The sequence below is a fragment of the Tachysurus vachellii genome, chromosome 9 (genome assembly GCF_030014155.1).
Source record: "Tachysurus vachellii isolate PV-2020 chromosome 9, HZAU_Pvac_v1, whole genome shotgun sequence".
Taxonomy (NCBI): Eukaryota; Metazoa; Chordata; class Actinopteri; order Siluriformes; family Bagridae; genus Tachysurus; species Tachysurus vachellii.
Window position 1 is genome coordinate 20,997,933 of NC_083468.1, and position 18,005 is coordinate 21,015,937.

The 18,005-nt window shown below is 36.9% G+C and overlaps 1 protein-coding gene across 1 annotated transcript in view; it reads left to right on the top strand.

Annotated features, from left to right (window-relative positions):
* The first annotated feature begins 3,338 nt into the window (after positions 1-3,338).
* The window catches only part of sema3e (sema domain, immunoglobulin domain (Ig), short basic domain, secreted, (semaphorin) 3E), a 38,970-nt gene continuing 24,303 nt past the window's right edge, over positions 3,339-18,005 (top strand). The window contains exon 1 of the mRNA XM_060878211.1: positions 3,339-3,976. Within this exon, the coding sequence (XP_060734194.1) occupies positions 3,874-3,976 (103 nt within the window). The 5' untranslated portion in view covers positions 3,339-3,873. The remainder of the gene's footprint in view (positions 3,977-18,005) is intronic.

Consider the following 18,005-nt stretch of genomic DNA (forward strand, 5'->3'; position numbering starts at 1 on the left):
AAATAAATGGATATTAGCATTATAAACCGCAAAAAAATCAAAGTGAATCTTTCTCTTATGGAAGAGTTAATAATTCTATTTTTACATTCCAAAATACTTTTTGTTTTGAGCTTTCATTTTCATTTCTGGAACAAATTTTTGAAGCCTTTGTCAGATTCACTCAAAGTCTTACAGCTAAGTGACAACAACAACATTATTTTTAGCCTTTATACAACATCGCTCTTAAACACTCAAATCTGATTGGTCAGAAAGTATTGATTCAGCAATGTTATGATAAATGTTATCATAATCAGACAAAATTAAGTACAACATGTTTGTGTTGACAAACTGTAAAGAACTGAGAGTAATAAATCCCCACATTACACCTCTGTTTTACATGTTATCCTAAATGACACCCTGTCATCTGTCATTTTTTTATTCCATACTTAATAATCTTACATCTTATAATTTAACAAAACACAGTCAATAAGTACAAATCTACAGTACATTATTCTTGACAGTATAGAAAAGTCAATTTATAAGTTTTTCAGAGGATTTTTAATATCATAACCAGGTGTTAGATTATGGCCAGAATTACGCCTTGTATTTAGGAGTAATGTTTCATTAAAAGCACTATTTATAATGATTTCTAAATCGGACTTGCCCCTTGGTATTGCCTCAACTTAGAAGGAGAATGAGAGAGAAACAGTTGTACTGTATGTGGGTTACACAATGCTGTGGGGGAAAGCAGGTGTAGAACATGAGTGATAGTTTGCTACCACAAAGAGGACACATGCAGGGGTCTGGATCCTTTTGTCCTTCAGTCTAGTATAAACATCTTTTTGGACTGATGGGAGCTTTTACCTACATATGCAGGTTACAGAGGCGATAGGTTATGCTTCTCTGAATGTTTATACACAAGAGCATGCCTGGAGTTTACAGGGTCTTACCAAAGATAGCTAATAGTGCATACACGAACAGAAAAGGACAGACATGTTAGTGCATTGGCAAGTAAATACATCATTCACATCTTATTTTTTATTCTTTTTATTTATAAGTTTGTATATAATTAAACAATTATCATGTGCTATTCTGTTACTAAAATGATTCAGTTACAGGAATAATGTATAACTGGAAAAATATGTAGACTAGTTAAAGGAATGTCTGGACCAGTCCAAGGATCATGGAACACAATTCTAATAATATTTAGTGCAAGAGGCATGACATCATTTCTACAGCCACATCAGGTCTGCCAGTGTACTAACTGAATTACCACAAGTTCATATCAAACCTCAATAACAATCCAGTGTTATCACTTTAAGAAATATCTCAGTACTGTTCCATGCCATAGATTACTTAGGTACGGATCTCTCACATGAGTACTGTATCAAATGACTCTTCAATGACACTTAAAGGTGGTAGAGTGAATTATGTTACTGTGCTACATCTGTGGCCACATGCTAGTAGCTTGTGGTGTGTGTGTGTGTGTGTGTGTGTGTGTGTGTGTGTGTGTGTGTGTGTGTGTGTGTGTGTGTGTGTGTGTGTGTGTGTGTGTGTGTGTTTGAAAAGCTGCTCCCTATACTTCATTGAAGCCTCGGGCACAGACTCTACCTTTCAGAGATGAGACTCAATTCTCTAAAGGCTGAGAACAAAGATGTGAGTGGACTAGGCAGGACCAGGGGAAATGGAGAGGAGAAGAGAAGAGAAGAGAAGAGAAGAGAAGAGAAGAGAAGAGAAGAGAAGAGAAGAGAAGAGAAGAGAAGAGAAGAGAAGTATTCTAAACTAAAATTATATAAAACAATTACAAAATCTTTGTCAAAATTTGAAAAAATAAGCTTAACACTTTAACAATGTAATTGTTTTATCTTCTAAACCTCAATATTAGATCACTAATGTTTAATATTTAGGGGCACGGTGGCTTAGTGGTTAGCACGTTTGCCTCACACCTCCAGGGTTGGGGGTTCTATTCCCACCTCCGCCTTGTGTGTGTGGAGTTTGCATGTTCTCCCCGTGCCTCGGGGGTTTCCTCTGGGTACTCCGGTTTCCTCGCCTGGGCCAAAGACATGCATGATAGGTTGATTGGCATCTCTGGAAAATTGTCCCTAGTGTGTGATTGCATGAGTGAATGAGAGTGTGTGTGTGCCCTGCGATGGGTTGGCACTCCGTCCAGGGTGTATCCTGCCTTGATCCCCGATGATGCCTGAGATAGGCACAGGCCCCCCGTGACTCGAGAATAGTTCGTATAAGCAGTAGAAATGAATGAATGTTTAATATTTTAAATATTGAATACACTCAATGTTGTATAATGATACTTTTGAGATAATGCTAAAACATTTCTAAGCCTATTAAATATAATTTACTTGATGTCTTTTTTGTGAACTCCAGTATCCCAACTCAGATCCTGTGCTGAGGTTACTGCCTGTGTGGTTTCACACGTTTCTGTGTGTGTGTGTGTGTGTGTGTGTGTGTGTGCATTGCATTGCCATCAAATGCAGGCTGTCCTTGTGTTCAGAATTTCTGGGATAGAAGCATATCTGCTGCAATCCAGATACCAATAATACCTGAATTAAAATAAATACAATTTTACAGAAGAGAAGAGAAGAGAAGAGAAGAGAAGAGAAGAGAAGAGAAGAGAAGAGAAGAGAAGAGAAGAGAAGAGAAAAGAAGAGAGGAGAAGTGAAGCAAAGAGAAGAGAAGTCTGTCTAATGAATATGGCATTGAGCTCATAACTACAAGCACAGTACCAGATGGAAGAGATGACTCTTTATGTGACCTCAATCCACAAGGGAACAGAAACCCTACAGTGCTGAAAGTTTGTTTGGGGATGATTGGCCCTCGAGCTGCAACACATTACTTTTAAGTGTTAGTGCCTTGATGGGGCATCAAGAGAAAGAGCAATTTTAACAGTTCCACAGTGGGATTCAGGTTCAGACTCAGGCTATGCCATTAAAGATGTTTTTTTTTATTGCCAGAAGAAGATGACAGGGTTCCTCCCTCTATACTGTTACACATAATACCAGCAAATTGGGTGGCAACGTTTGACTTTCTAGACATGGGGACATAGAGACATGGGGACATGGGAGAAGTGGAAAGGTATTAACAATATGTAACAGACAAAAAGAAAGTAAGGCAAAGAAAATAACACACACGAGGAACAGGTGACATATGAATTATGGGTGAAGAGAGAAAACCAGCAGCTTAGAGAAAATAAATGAATAAAGAGATAGACAGAGGAAGGGGGTAGGAGGGAACAAGAAAAGAGGGGGGGTGAGAGAGAGAGAGAGGGGGACTTGGCTGGAGTCCATGTTAGCAGCAGGGGAGTGGAGCAGTCAGTAGGGGAGGATCACCGAGTGGCACGTGGAGAGGCAGTATTTCACTGAGCTGAAAGAGATACAGAGCTGCGGAGGAGGAGAGAGAAAGAGAGAAAAAAGAGAGAAGGTGGAGGCAAAAGACAAGCCTTCTTCTCCTTTGTAAGACAAGTGAGCAGTACACCTCGAGCGCTCCAAAATCAGCACAGACCTTGACTGACACACACTCATGCGTGCACACCCACACCCAGCACGTTTGAGGTTGTGGAATGTGCCTGCTGTGGTGGAGACTGACAGGGCAGGCAGCCAGCGTTGAGTCACAGCACTGCGCTTTCTATAGAAGAACGCCGGCTGCGCCCTGGAAACACATACAGAAAGCTTTGCACATACAAAACACCCCTGAATACTACGGACATAACACAGATACTTCCACACCCAAGGATTAATGATTGATGAAACAGTGACTGCATGCAAGCCAGAACCGGGGCTGTCATCTCTGCACTGAATGATGGATGCTCCTTGTCCTGGATGGTAGGCACTGAGGGACCTTTCAACAGGATTGTGTATACAGTGTGTGAGTGTCAGGATGGCGACATGGATCTGGACCGTTGTACTTTGTGTGGCACTGTGGAGAGAGTCTTCTGTACGAGGATTGAAGAACTATCCAAGATTACGGCTGTCCCATAAAGGTAAGGGATAAGGAGGCAACAGGTTTATAATAAAACATTATATTATTATTGAATTAACATTAAACTACATTAACTGTAACTGCTAATTTGGATTAGGGTATAATCCCATGTGAGTGTGTCCCTGCTTAAGGGGGTCTAATGATGCATGTGAGTGGGTTTTGATGCATGGCTTCTACTCTTCTTTACGCAGGCTGAATAGATTAACAGAGTGCATAATTTACACGGTTTCTTTAACATCCTGTCGTTCCACATTTCTCAGATAATCCCTCATTAGATTCATTAGATCTAGAGTGAACTACACTTCGGAAAAGAATGAGCTATGTCAATTAAAAGGTTAGAAATGATCAATTAGACAGTGATGGTTTATGGCCTTCCAGATTCCTTGTATATCTTTGCATATCACTCGGGTAGTGTTTCATTTGTCTTTGTGCTTTGTTGCATTGGTTTATACTTTATTATTTTCAGTTCAATATATGATGCTCTAATGCATAATGTATTGTGGCATGATGTTGGAATGAGATATATGGTCACTGATTTGAAATGAACCCATATTTTGAATGTGAATTGTATGGACATGTACTGCATATCTTGTATGCATACGGATGTTGAAATATATGCTCAACCCTTATATAAGATTTCTTTAGTGCTCGTAAATATCTAAGCAAGATGAGGTAAAAAAAAAGCATATATATTGTATTATATGTGGATATTTTGCATATACCTGTATATATTTTTAGTATCCTAGTATCAGGACATACCATGGTATCCATTTTATTCCTAAGTTTCATTCTATAAAGCTAAACCAAATTTTATAAAAGATGCTCCTTTGCTTTCTGATTATTTCTCATTCCAGGATGAATCGTTTATACATAACTTCTTTGACTCCCTTAAAAATGTCATGTCTTGTCCTTTATTGTTGTTTTCACTCTATTGCATGGTGGTTGAGTTTCTACAAAGTGGCTTTCTTTAAACGCTACAGGTTCATTGACAGAGCATCAGCCTCTTGTTTTGTTATGCCGGTGTCTATCTTTGGTGTTTTTAGTATAAGATGAGGGCACTCTTTGTAGATAGGTTCATAGCCTACCATTAGGGAATCCTCAAAGTGTGTGTAACTCCCACACTTTGACTTCATAGCTGTGGAAAGAATGTTGTATAAAAATCCACAGTGCAAAAATGGTCATGTTTGAAAAGATCGTGTGTGGACTAGAGACCAGAGAATCTTTTTTTTTGCACTTCAACCATCTATGCAGTGGAAATTTGAAGTCTTTCTGAGGATTGATTTTAATTTTACAATATGGTGCATGATACCATGATGAAGCGGTATAATTAAATACCTACTGTATGAGTCACAGCTGGATGACTGACACGCTCAGAAAGAAAGCGCTTAATTTGCCTATTCTTAAGATTATTCGCTTATTCTCTTTATATCTCTTACCTCCATTTGCCTCCCTTTTATCAGCCGCTGACAGCAACACTCTATATCACTTTATGCAAAACAGTCTATCCTTTACTGTTTACTTCACACTCCATTTCTCACCCGTTCCATCGCTCTGCTCTCTGCATGCCTGAACTGATAAATCGTGCTTTGCCAAAGCAGGAAAGTGTGTTCAGTGAGCATCCTATCATTACAGAATGAAAAACAGTTGGCTTTTAAAGACATTGTCAATCTGTTGCCAGTCTGAGAAGCCAAAATCCTGTGGCATGCTCTGAGGGATTCACAGACCTTGGAGGCATTGCGTGCGGTTAGATTTTATAGGTTTCACCCTTGAGATATTAATATGTCTTAAATTATAGTCTGATTGAAAACAGAGAGGTAATTTCAGTCAGATTTGCTGTAATCTGTCAGTAGCTGCAGAGTGCAAATTTAAGTGTTTGCTGTAAGAGACCTGTCAAGAACCTGTGGCAACATGCCTTCGGTCCTAATATAGATTAATTAGACGTTCTTTCAGCGTCTCTATTTTTTTAGGGCTGATTTTCAGTTTTACTACTTCCTTCACGTCTGATCTTTGATTGCAGTTCCGTTTACCATCTGATTGCTGTTTTTATGTTAAACGTAACTGGATAGCACCTTTTACAGAACAGCTTGCTGTATTACCTTCTCACAAATATTATCCCTGTCAGTTCAAATAATTTTCTTATTGCAATTGCAACAAAATCCTAGGCTAACAATCCTAGATAAGCCTTATAAGGTGTTGTGTTGCAATACAAAATTATATCTTAATATGTTGAGCATTGGTTGGGCAATTTGGTTTCATCAGAATAATCTCAGAGACAATCTTCTTTTGAATTCTTTGGCGAAGAAAGAAATAACAAATATTTGAAAACTTCTAACTACTTAGAATTTTGAATTGGACAAGTCTCTCAACAATCAAATGTTTTAATGGAAAAAAATTATTGCTCAATCACCCTAGATTAGATCAAGGCATGAACATATGGCAGGCTAGCTACAACTCTCTGTGGAATCTATTAAGAGAACATATCATATCAAAAACAGAAAAGAAAACTTATTTTCAAAGACAAAATGGCAAATTCATGAGATAATTCATACGGCTGTTACATTTTAGAGTTATGTTCAAGCGCTTGGTTTAATGGTCATAGGGTAACCATACACGTCATTATTTGTGTCAAAGAGAATAAAATCTCTCTTGCTTGTTCTGTTTTTGTACAAATGTTACAGTAATTAAGGTAGTAAGAGAGTAAAACAGCCACAATCGGGCACAAAATTGTGTTGATCAATTGGAATTTCAACAACATAAATGAATGTATCTATGATTAGAAAGGTTTTACGTGCCTGGGTGGAGCTGCCTGGGTGGAACGCCACATTAAAAACTCAGTGGTAAACACTTTCAGTTTAACCGGTACAAACATAACTCATAGGATGGATCTAACCACAGTGTTTAGGGTTAACACATGCTTCTTGAAAGATTAGAAAGTTCCGCCTAAAGACAACCATCCAATTTTGAGGCATGAAAATGGTTTGGCCCAAATCCTTAAAAGAACGTCAATGCTACATTCCTGGAATGACAGTCGATTTGCATCTGTTCTCTGGTATTTTGTAGAGAATTATATCATGAGGCTAAATTCCTTTCAGAATACTGAATTGATCTAGATCATGCCCTTTTCCACCATAATGATTGGGGTAGATTAGGGGTGGCTTTGAATATCCAAGAGCTGTACATTTATCCCCAGCTGAAATTAGTTTAAATCTTTTCCAAACATTATTTCAAAACACTTCCACCTGGTTGTGCAGAGTGGGACTCTGTTTTAAGTGATGTCACGATGTTATGACAGAGTTCGAGTTTCTTGCATTAACTTGTATAAATAAATGTCTCGGGATGTACCACGGCGTCGTTGAGCATTTACTTTTCACAAATTTTAAACACTGAGCTGCCAAATGCTCTCCAGAGCTTTCAGTATATGTTTAAGCTACTTAAGAGGAACCAGTTTCTAACATGTATCGATAATAGTTCAAATAGAGTTGTCCTGCTGTGCCAGTAAATTCGATATTAAGCACCAACTACCCACTGTCATAATGATCATTTGATTATGAATCGAAGAGAAGGTGTTTGTATAAAGCCTTAGTTTTAACTGGCTTATCATCGTTAACTGTGTGCTAAACTGAAAGATTCATTGCAGTCTTATACCACATGCTGCCAACGTACCTGCACCTTTGGTGTTATTTTACAGAACTTCTGGCAGTAATGCAGATGGAAGCCGGTAGCGTTAAAGTCTGTGCTTTGTTTTAAACCTGATAGCATTAAACTGATATTCTAACCACCCAAAAGTCATCTCAGGTTGCATGTAGGTTGAAACCATAATTGCTTGCGCTCCACCCCGTCTGTAGTGTAATTTTAAACCAAGCTTTAAGTCAAATAAAAGCGTATCTACGGCGTATCTGTGGCTTTAAATGATTTTGATAAGTCGTTTACTTAAAAAGGCAGCAGATTGTGTTATAATAAATGCGGCGAAAGGCAATGGCATTATCTGTATCAGTTGCTGTTTATAACTTATAATAACTTATTATAACTGTTGATAACTTACGGTATCAGTTATACCATAACTGATTTAAACCCCAAATAGGCATGGCTTAAAATAGAGGAATGTTTTTTTTTTGTTTTTAGCTCTGACAGTTACTCAAACTCAGCTTCATCATTCGGATTCATAGCTGGTCCACAACTTGAGATGTGTACTGTACTGTACTCTTGTTTTAATCTCATGAATTCATCTGTTGGTGTTTGGACTTCCAGAATATTTTCTAACTGATTCAGTTGGTTCTAAATCACAATATACGTATAAACAAATTTTAAACCGCCACATACCTGACCAAGCAGTTACTAAGGATGCTGTACATGCTTTGTGTTTACAATACCGGTAATTCAGGAACTACTGATCTCTTGGGATTTTCATGCACAACAGACTTTAGAGTTAACAAAGAACGGTACAAAATGTCCTTGTCGATTAGAGAGGTCAGAGGAAATTGGCCAGACTTGTTTGAACAGACAGGAAGTCTATGAAAACCCGAACAGCAACTCTTTACGGATGTGCTTAGCAGAAATGCATATCACGAATGCATTTTTACAAAAAATATCATTTTAGATTATAAAACATTTTATCTTTTAACTATTAAAGTTGGCTGTATTTTGGTATAATTAATAATACAGATTTGATAATCTTAGTTTAAGAATCCTAATTTTCTGTCTTGGTCATTCAATGAAAAGAGGAGGATCTCTGCTGTATCAATAAATCTATGTTGCTTTCTGCCACTGCTGTAGGTATTTAATTAAAGTAAATTTGAATACTGCTGAGTTCTGAGGCTGCAGCTCTGACCTCCCACACTTTCAATGGCACAAGGACGCATCCAGCAGATCTCTCTGTTTCTGCTATCACACCACCCCCTCTTCTTTTCTTGGCATTTCTCCTGAGTGCTAAAAGAGGTCTATTTACCCAATAAACCCATCACTTCCTTTCAAACATGGGAGCTAAGCGGTCGTCATGGAGACAACTTCATGGCGAGAAAAAAGAAATGAGAGATATTGAGAGAACGGGAGATAGAGATTAAGAGTTTGCTATAAACATCACTAGCAGTGCCATCAGTAGAACAGACAGTGAAGGTATACATTTGTATGCAAGGACATCTTTCTGCCTGAAGCAAACGTTGGTCCTAAATTAAATTTCGAAAGAACAGTGCAAACTTAGATCAAGCTTTTTGTGTGGCTCTTTCCTTATAAACTCAACCAAAGACTTGACTTGATTTAATATGACATTGAATACAGCGAACTCTTAAAGGTCATTCCATCACTTCTTTTCTTTCCTCTTCTCATTAGATCTCAAATCTGCTTCTCTAGTTCACCCAAAGCTTCCCCATCCTTCAGTTTCCCATCGTCCTGTCAGCCCACACATTATCTCCACCCTTCTTCATGTGGCATTCATTTTGGGTCACAACACCTCACAAAAGGCTGTAATGAAAACAGAGTAATTGTCCTTGACACTGATGAGACTTCCATCTGTCTGTTCTCCCACAGCAAAGCAGAGTGATAGGGAATATTCATGCTTTTTTTTCTTCGCTTTTCAGAAAAGACGGTCATTCAGACCACTTGAATGCACAAATTTAAAAGTCCATGTTTCTCTCCAGGTCTCCTGCTGTCTCACTGTCTGTGCTGGAAAGAGTAGAAAACTCACTGAGTTAAGTCAAAGTATTGCTACTATAGTGAGAATTCAATGTAGTGAAGAAAATGACTCATGTAAGAGTCAAGTAAAGTTGTCTGATGAAAATCTACTTAATCGGTAATTTGTAATTAATCGGTAATTAATTTCAAAATAAATGCCTACAATTTGACACAAGTAATTTAAAAAAACTTCTATATGTGAGGAGTGCATTTGTGAACAATTATGTTAACTAATCAAGTGAGATATGCTTCATCCGTAGCTTACTAAATTCAATAACTAGCTAGCTAGCTTGTTATTTATTTAAATTAATGCATGTGTTTATCTGCATAGTTAACTACTTAACATAGTTGAACTTTACACATTATTCTGGATGTAACCTATAGGATCATTCAGTACCTTCAGATCATTACATAATGCTTTCTTTTAATTTAAAATTTTATATAAATTGAGCCCAATATTCTCCTTTGTCTTCACTGGCTCAGAAATTGCTGCTGCTGACTAAGCATTTGGTGCCTTGAAGTATAGACTTCAGAACAAACTTATTTATTTGAATTGGATCTTGAAAATTCAACATTTAATATTTGTACATACTGTCTATTAAATTGTTATAAAGCCTTCTGGGGTTAAATGCATTACTATTTATATACTCTGTAACAGTGATTAAAAATAAATGTTACATATATTGTTTTAATTCATTCATTCATTCATTCATCTTCTACCGCTTATCCGAACTACCTCGGGTCAAGGGGAGCCTGTGCCTATCTCAGGCGTCATTGGGCATCAAGGCAGGATACACCCTGGACGGAGTGCCAAACCATCACAGGGCACACACACACACTCTCATTCACTCACGCAATCACACACTACGGACAATTTTCCAGAGATGCCAATCAACCTACCATGCATGTCTTTGGACCGGGGGAGGAAACCGGAGTACCCGGAGGAGTACTCGGAGGAGGTGTGAGGCGAACGTGCTATCCACTAAGCCACCGTGCCCCCATGTTTTAATTCATTTAAATAGATAATAATATATTTGTTTTTTAATTAAATATACAGGCTTAAATATACTCAAAATTCCCTCTACAATGAACCATGTCCACTATACAATATAAAGTGTTTTAGTGGCATTTCCCCTGAGATGGCTTTAAGTAAAAACCAATCATCTTTATGACCGCAGATGAATTGCAGCATAGCATCAATCACCAGGTTACTCTCACTAACTGCCAATTCTCTTTACAACAAGCAAAGATTTACAATACACTTTTAGTGTTCTGAAATCAATAACTCATTTTCATTTAAAGCTTTACCTACCCTTCTATCTCATGTACACTCTTCCCTCCGTATACTTTACTGTCTTTGTTTTTTCATTTGAAGTGTGATTGAAGTAGACTTTGGTGCTTCCAAGACCAATTTCCTTTAAGCTTCCTGAGAGCTGACAGGGAACGTTTCTAACCCAGGTGGAGAAAATAACAGGGAATTAAAAAGGGGGAAATTCCAGCAGTAAATCTTCAAAGCATTCAGCTGTACAAGTGTATAGGCAGTGTGTATGATTTTAAGTGGAAATGTTCCTTCGATAATCACAGGTTTTAATGCGACAGGCGTTTTTGAGATCTTAGAAAGATGTCAAACGTGCCAGGACGCCAAGAGAATTTGTAAAATACCATATTTATTTATTTACTATAAACCATGGTTTAATATAATCAGTTCAACCCAAGACACTATGCAGACATACTGAAACTATTAGGTTTAATATTTGGAAAAAATGTTATTTCTATGTTTCCCCTCTATCATTCCATGACTACATCTTGACTTTTAATAGCTATACTTAATTAAATAAACTGCTACATAGTTTAAAATTAATACATAATGTGAACTTCATAAAATATTTTTGCAAGATTTCACTTACAAGAGAACTGGTATTGATTAATGCCGGAATGTTACTCCAGGCTAATTGTAATCATTTAGATCAAGGTTACAAAATGTGCAAATTGAATGTGAACCAAATGTGCAAACTTAATTCAAACAGTCTTGACATTTTAGATACATTTGAGTTGAATTTTGTCTTCTGTAAATTCTCAGCATGTGTCAAATCTGACTTCTAAGGCTGAGAATATGACTGATGCATTCCTCCTGTTCCTGAAGGAAGCGCACAGGCAGTGTGTGTTTGTACATCTGTCAGTCACTTTAGTTAGCACTGTATCAGAGCAGCAGGGAATAAGGTTTATCTTGTAGCCATTGGGAAACAGCAGCTGAGTGTTATTTTTACTTCTGATGGTGTGTAAAGTTGGAATATCTGTCTGGAAGCCCATCGCCGTTAGCGGGAGCAACAAACCAGAATAGGTGAGCGGGGTGAAAGGTCGAAATGTTCTGTTCCTGAATAAACGACGAAATTCAAAGGATGACGGAGTGAGGCAGCAGTGGGTGGTAGAATATGAAGTAAAGGTGTATTATCATCTGTGCAAATCAATACTGATATTAGATGAAAAAGATTACAATAAAGAAACAATAAGCTTTAATAAAATCACATCAATAGCACAAAAAGAATGATATAGATAAGAATATTTAGAGCATATTGTTGCGTGCACACACACACACACAAGCACACACGCATACTTAAATAATCTCGAATCTTTATTGTGTCTTGAGTATGTAATAATCTGCTAGCTTCATGTTTTTCATGTCATTTTTTCAAACAGAATATCAAACAGAAATCTTGTCATGTAATTCAACTAGTCTATACATCATATACAAATCTTGTCATGTAATTCAACTAGTCTATACTGTATACCATATACAAAAGTCTACCATTACTTTGTCATCCTGACATCCCTGATGCAAAATAACCATTTCTAAAATTAATTTCAAGCTACTTTCAGCAGCTACAGCATAAGGGCCGACAAGGACGCGTGTGACATCGTACACTTTTATCTCTATTTCATCTTCTCTACTCTGATATCTCCTCATTACAGTGTGATATCATCATATGTAGTCTCTCCTCTCTCTGTCTGTGTCACAACAGTGTTTAAAGAGGCAGTAAATTCTTTAATCTCACTCTCTATCAGACACGTCTACTATACAAAGACAAAACAGCTCACACGCAATGCAGTGCTGGATCTGAACACTGTTCCATGATGGTAGCGAAAGCAGATTAAACCATGTATTCCCCAAGATGGTTCAAGCAGGATAACTTCTTCTAGAGAAAATGAGATGAACGCTTGTAGTTAGAACATATATAGTATTTGATTAATGTTTGGATTATGGTTTTTAAGGACATTCTGAATAATATTTTGAGCATACTCAACTATCAGATGTCTCAGGTATAATAAGGCTTAAATATAGGAGAAAATGTTCCCCGATTTAAGGCCACAATATTAGTATTAGTAAGTGTTGCTGTTAGTGGAGCATTCATACTCCAACACCTGACTTGTTCCTTTGTTGTAAGCAATGAATCATGACTTTATATCAGTAAACTCTAGTACAGAGTGACAGATTCTTCCTCCACCACCCAACTCCAGTGTTTATACATATTATAAATGTACCATTGTAGACCATCACTGTTGAGTTCTTAAATCTCACAAACCTGGTCAGAAGGTGTTGAATGGTATATTTTCTATAACAGCAGTTCTGACAGTATTTCTGTTTTTTTTTGTTTTTTTTTAAGGCAAAAAGCTGTAACTAATTTAAAAGGAAAGTTATGGCAGACTCTCCATATAATATAATACAACTAAATGCATGCTAAGAAATACAAAGTGTAATTGAATTAAATAGTAAAGATGGTGCTTTTTCTCTCTTATTAACATTATTAACAAAATTGGAGGTTGGTGAGAAAAACAACTGTAGCTGCTATAACAAAGGTTATAACATGACTACACTTGACTCACAGATGATAAACCACAATTGATGTAACGATAAATGTATAAAAAGCACACTGTGTTATTTATTAAATGAAAAGTCTAAAGAAGTCTAAAGTAGATGCTACATTGTGTAAATGCATTGTGTGATGGCAATTTCTTAGAAAATCAGTTAAATGTATTTGTTAATAATCAAGCCTACAAAAACCAGAGGAAATTGATTTAAAGTTTCGTAAGAACCGACTTGTTGAGACTTTTCCTTACGTATGTCTTATGTTAATGGCATCATTTTTGTCAAACGCTACAGTTTTTAATTAGTGTTATGTAATAACATATTAAACCTTATAAACATTCAGCCATATCTTCACACTTAGGCTTCAATGATAAATACCATGAAATTCCTAAGATTTTCCTCAGTACAGGAAAGATTGTAGTAATGTTACATATAGTAAGCCACAGATGTGGTGGATGGAGATTTGACTGAAAGACTAAAACACTGAAACACTGACTGATGTGTTCTGAAGTTACATAAGTCTGCAAATTCTTGAATACACATCTGTAATTCTGTTCATCAGATAATAGTTTCACAGTGAGTGTTTGATAAGCATATAGTGGGTAGAGGTCTGAAAATTATAACAAAATTGAAAACATCTCACATCTGGCAGATGCTCTTATTCAGGGCAACTTACATTTTTATCTCATTTATTACAACTGAGCAATTGAGGGTTAAGGATCTTACACAAGGGCCCAGTAGTGTAGCTTGGTGGACCTGGGGTTTGAGCTCACAACCTTCCAATCTGTAGTCCAACACCTTAACCTTTGAGCTACTACATCCCCACATACCACATAAATACTGTGACCAAAATTTAAATAGACTAAAATATTACCACACACATGTTTGTAATTCTAGCTTTGTGGGGCAATTCTACTGACTTGTGTGTTACTGTAACTAAATAATTGTCTTGTTCTCATGTAGAAGTAATTGCTAAGAGGAAGAGAGGCATGGCTGGTTAATTTCCTCTGGATAGGGAATCATGACAGACCTAATTTGGCACAGACACACAGTACAAATAACACCAGTTACTGGGAATACCAGCCATACACAAGGCAGTGAAGGGTCTGCTGTTGTTCTGGAGCGCCCCAAAGGTATCATCTCTACAGGGCCATCTGGACTGCAGAGCATAGAGATCCCCCTGCTATTCAGGCCCACAGGAAATGAACTCCTTTGGGTTTCTGATCAGAGCAAAGAGCCTTCACCTCCCAAACCCTGCAGAGACATAGACTCGGTGACTGTTTATCATGCTGTTCAGTTTGATTACAGGGAAAATATTTCAGGTGTGTGTCTGTGCACCAAATGTTTGTGGAGTGTCCTTCTCTTTTCTGAAGTAAATGCATAAATATTAATGAGGTAAAGCCAAAGGTTAACGTTAAAAATTCAGGTCACGCTGTTTATCAACAACAAAACCAATTCCAGCTTACAGTAACCAGGGTTATGTGTGTGTGTGTGTGTGTGTGTGTGTGTGTGTGTATTTTAATCATATGTAAGGAGATTATTTGTTAGAATACATATCTATACAACTGGTTAAGCAGCAATAAGTGCTAAATAAGGAACAGAACATAAGGGGGTGAAGCTGTTATAGAAAAAATAATCACACTCTATGAGGTAATGTGGAGCTCAAAGCTCTTACCACTTTAAATTTGATTAGCGTTGCTATAAGTGAATGAATGACATGTTTTATTCCTCTTATACCACAGCAACTTATACAACACAACATTTATTGATGCTTAGTTACACAGTCGTCGTCTCACCAGCTTCTATTATTTTTCTAACAATATTAACAATGATACTGTTTTACTTTGCTAGCATGTTTTAATCCATTTAATTTTAGATTTTGATTATGTGGAGTCTGCCTTACAAGTGTGTAATTAACTGTAAATAAAGTGTATTTATTATTTATTTTATTTTAGTACTTATTGTATCGCTGTTATTGATATGGAAAGTAAGAAACAGCTCCTTCTTTCACAAGAGCAGGCATTGATGCACAGACATCTTCATTCTCATAGGATTTCATTAAAGGACAAAAAAGGACAGTCCTTCACAATGCCAGAGAAAATGAATATGGGTATTGATTCCTGAGACTTTTACAGCAAATCTGATCAGTGGTTTTGAGCATTTTACTTTTCCCTTATCAATGGCAAGGCGGGATAGTTATTCTAGCCAATTGTGCAGTCCAGACATTCAGTCTGTGAAGGTGAATGCAGAGGTCAGGTTTCTAAATGGAGCATCAGCTTTGTGATAATTACTGAGGTTAGTGGGTTAACAAAGTCAGTATGGTCGTACAATAAAATCTGTGCTCTACTAACCACCATCTGGGTTTCCAAATAACCTCCTTTTCCCCATCAGTCTTTTGATTAAGTATAGCGAGTTCCCTCTATCCAACTTAAATTCATCTTTACTGCTAAATTTTGCTTTATGGAGCTTCAGACCACATCATATGAGATCAAATAGCAAGGCAAAAAGGTCACATAATGCAAGATTTACTGTATGGAGCTTCCTGTTAGATGGAACGATTAAAATAAACTCAAAGTGACAGATAAAAGAGAGAAGTTCTTTTTCTCTCTGGGATGAAAGCATTTCCCTATCAGTGATAGCTGATAGCCCCATGAGTGAGGGGATACAGAGAGAGAGAGAGAGAGAGAGAGAGAGAGAGAGAGAGAGAGAGAGAGAGAGAGAGAGAGAGAGAGAGAGAGGGATGGAGGAACAAACAGACAGGCCTGGGTAGCACATGTGGATAAGGATTTTAAAAGAAGCACTGCTCTATTTCCCTTTCAATCTATATTCCATTACATATAATTTCCTGTAATAATAGGCTTTCTGTGTCATGTTTTTTTTTTTTCATTTATTCCTTCAGTGACATATGCAGTATTTTTCTTGAAGAAATTCATGGAAAAATTCTAAATAAATATAATTAAATTAAGTACACAAATCTTGTTAATTACTATTTCCCCATATTTATTGCCTATAATATAATGTAATATAATATAATATAATATATAATGTAATATAATATATACAATAAATATACAAATAGAACAATTAAAAGTAAAAGGGTGAGCGAAATGAAAACCTTAAAGGTGTGACACTAATTAGAGAAAAATTAAGAAAAATGCATTAATGTTGTTCTTGGTCCAGTTACTCTAACTGTCTAATCTAACTACTACCTTAAAATTTTCCAGACATCTTTTTTATAATAGACACAAAAAAGCTGTTCATTTAATTCGCCACCATATAATAACATTGCAAAAATCAGTGCAATATATAAAAGTCATATATTATATATTATATATTATATATTATATGGTCATATATTAATACAAAATATTATATTTCTGGTTATTTAAGCTTAAGTTTGACTGATGAGTTTTATTATTTAAGAACAAGAGTTCAATTAAGCATTCAGATAAAAAGTCAAATAACCCATAGCACTGTGGCTTTGATGCTGAATTTAATAAAGAGTGTTGGATTTATTTTTGTTGTCCCTCTTGGTCTACCACTCCCCTTAAGCCCCGTATGGTATGACCCTTGTCTATGCCTAAAGCTCTCCGTCAGTTTCTATTATGGCAACTTTCAAACACTCATTGCCTTAGGGGGAGTTTGAGGTTTGCTTTTGGCTTGCAGTGGGACATTTGTTACATGCTGTTTGTTCTAGCTGTACTTCCCCTTCATAAACAGTAATGAGCCGCATGCCTCTTCATCAAGACTAGAGCTGATGAATGGCACACAGCAGGTCATGTTGAGCTGGATGACCCTTTTAATGCATCTGATGCACAGCCTAGAGTAGAGTCTCTCTAATTTATCTGGCTCAAATTACTGTACGCTGTTTTTTTGAAGCCGCAAGGATAAGGTCAAAAAAATAGATGAGTAAGAGGCTCGTAACAAAATTAAACAGACGATGGTCCCCTGGGTTGTGTCTTATATATTATGTCCTAATCTTACATAAACCAAAATTAAATCAAATAAGCATCGGTAGGACATTTGAGTCAGAGTGGAACATGGGGAGTGCTCTGAAAAAATGAAAAGCAATTATCACAGATTTTCATTTTATTTTTCTCACATGTATTAGCTGACTGTGCCGTAATTTCACCTTAAGGTATGTGACACTATTAGCCTCAATTTCACGGCCCTTTTATTTCGTCTTCGGTCAACAGAGAGATCTCCTGCTGCGGGCCACGGGTGGAGATGGTTTAGAGGTTATGGCTTAAACAGTGGGGTGACTGTAATTTTGAACAGCTTGCAGCAAAACCACAAGCTAGTAGAATTACCATGAATCTGCACACATCACATGGATAGAGTTAAGGATTGAAATGAGAACATTTTTTTAGGACTTTCTTAAAGGAAGAGAAAATAATGTTGAAATCCGTCAATCTATCTAAAGTATAACGGCAAAAGCATTTGGACACCTGACTCTCACACCCATATGTGTTTGTTGATCTTCCCATTCCAGGTTTAG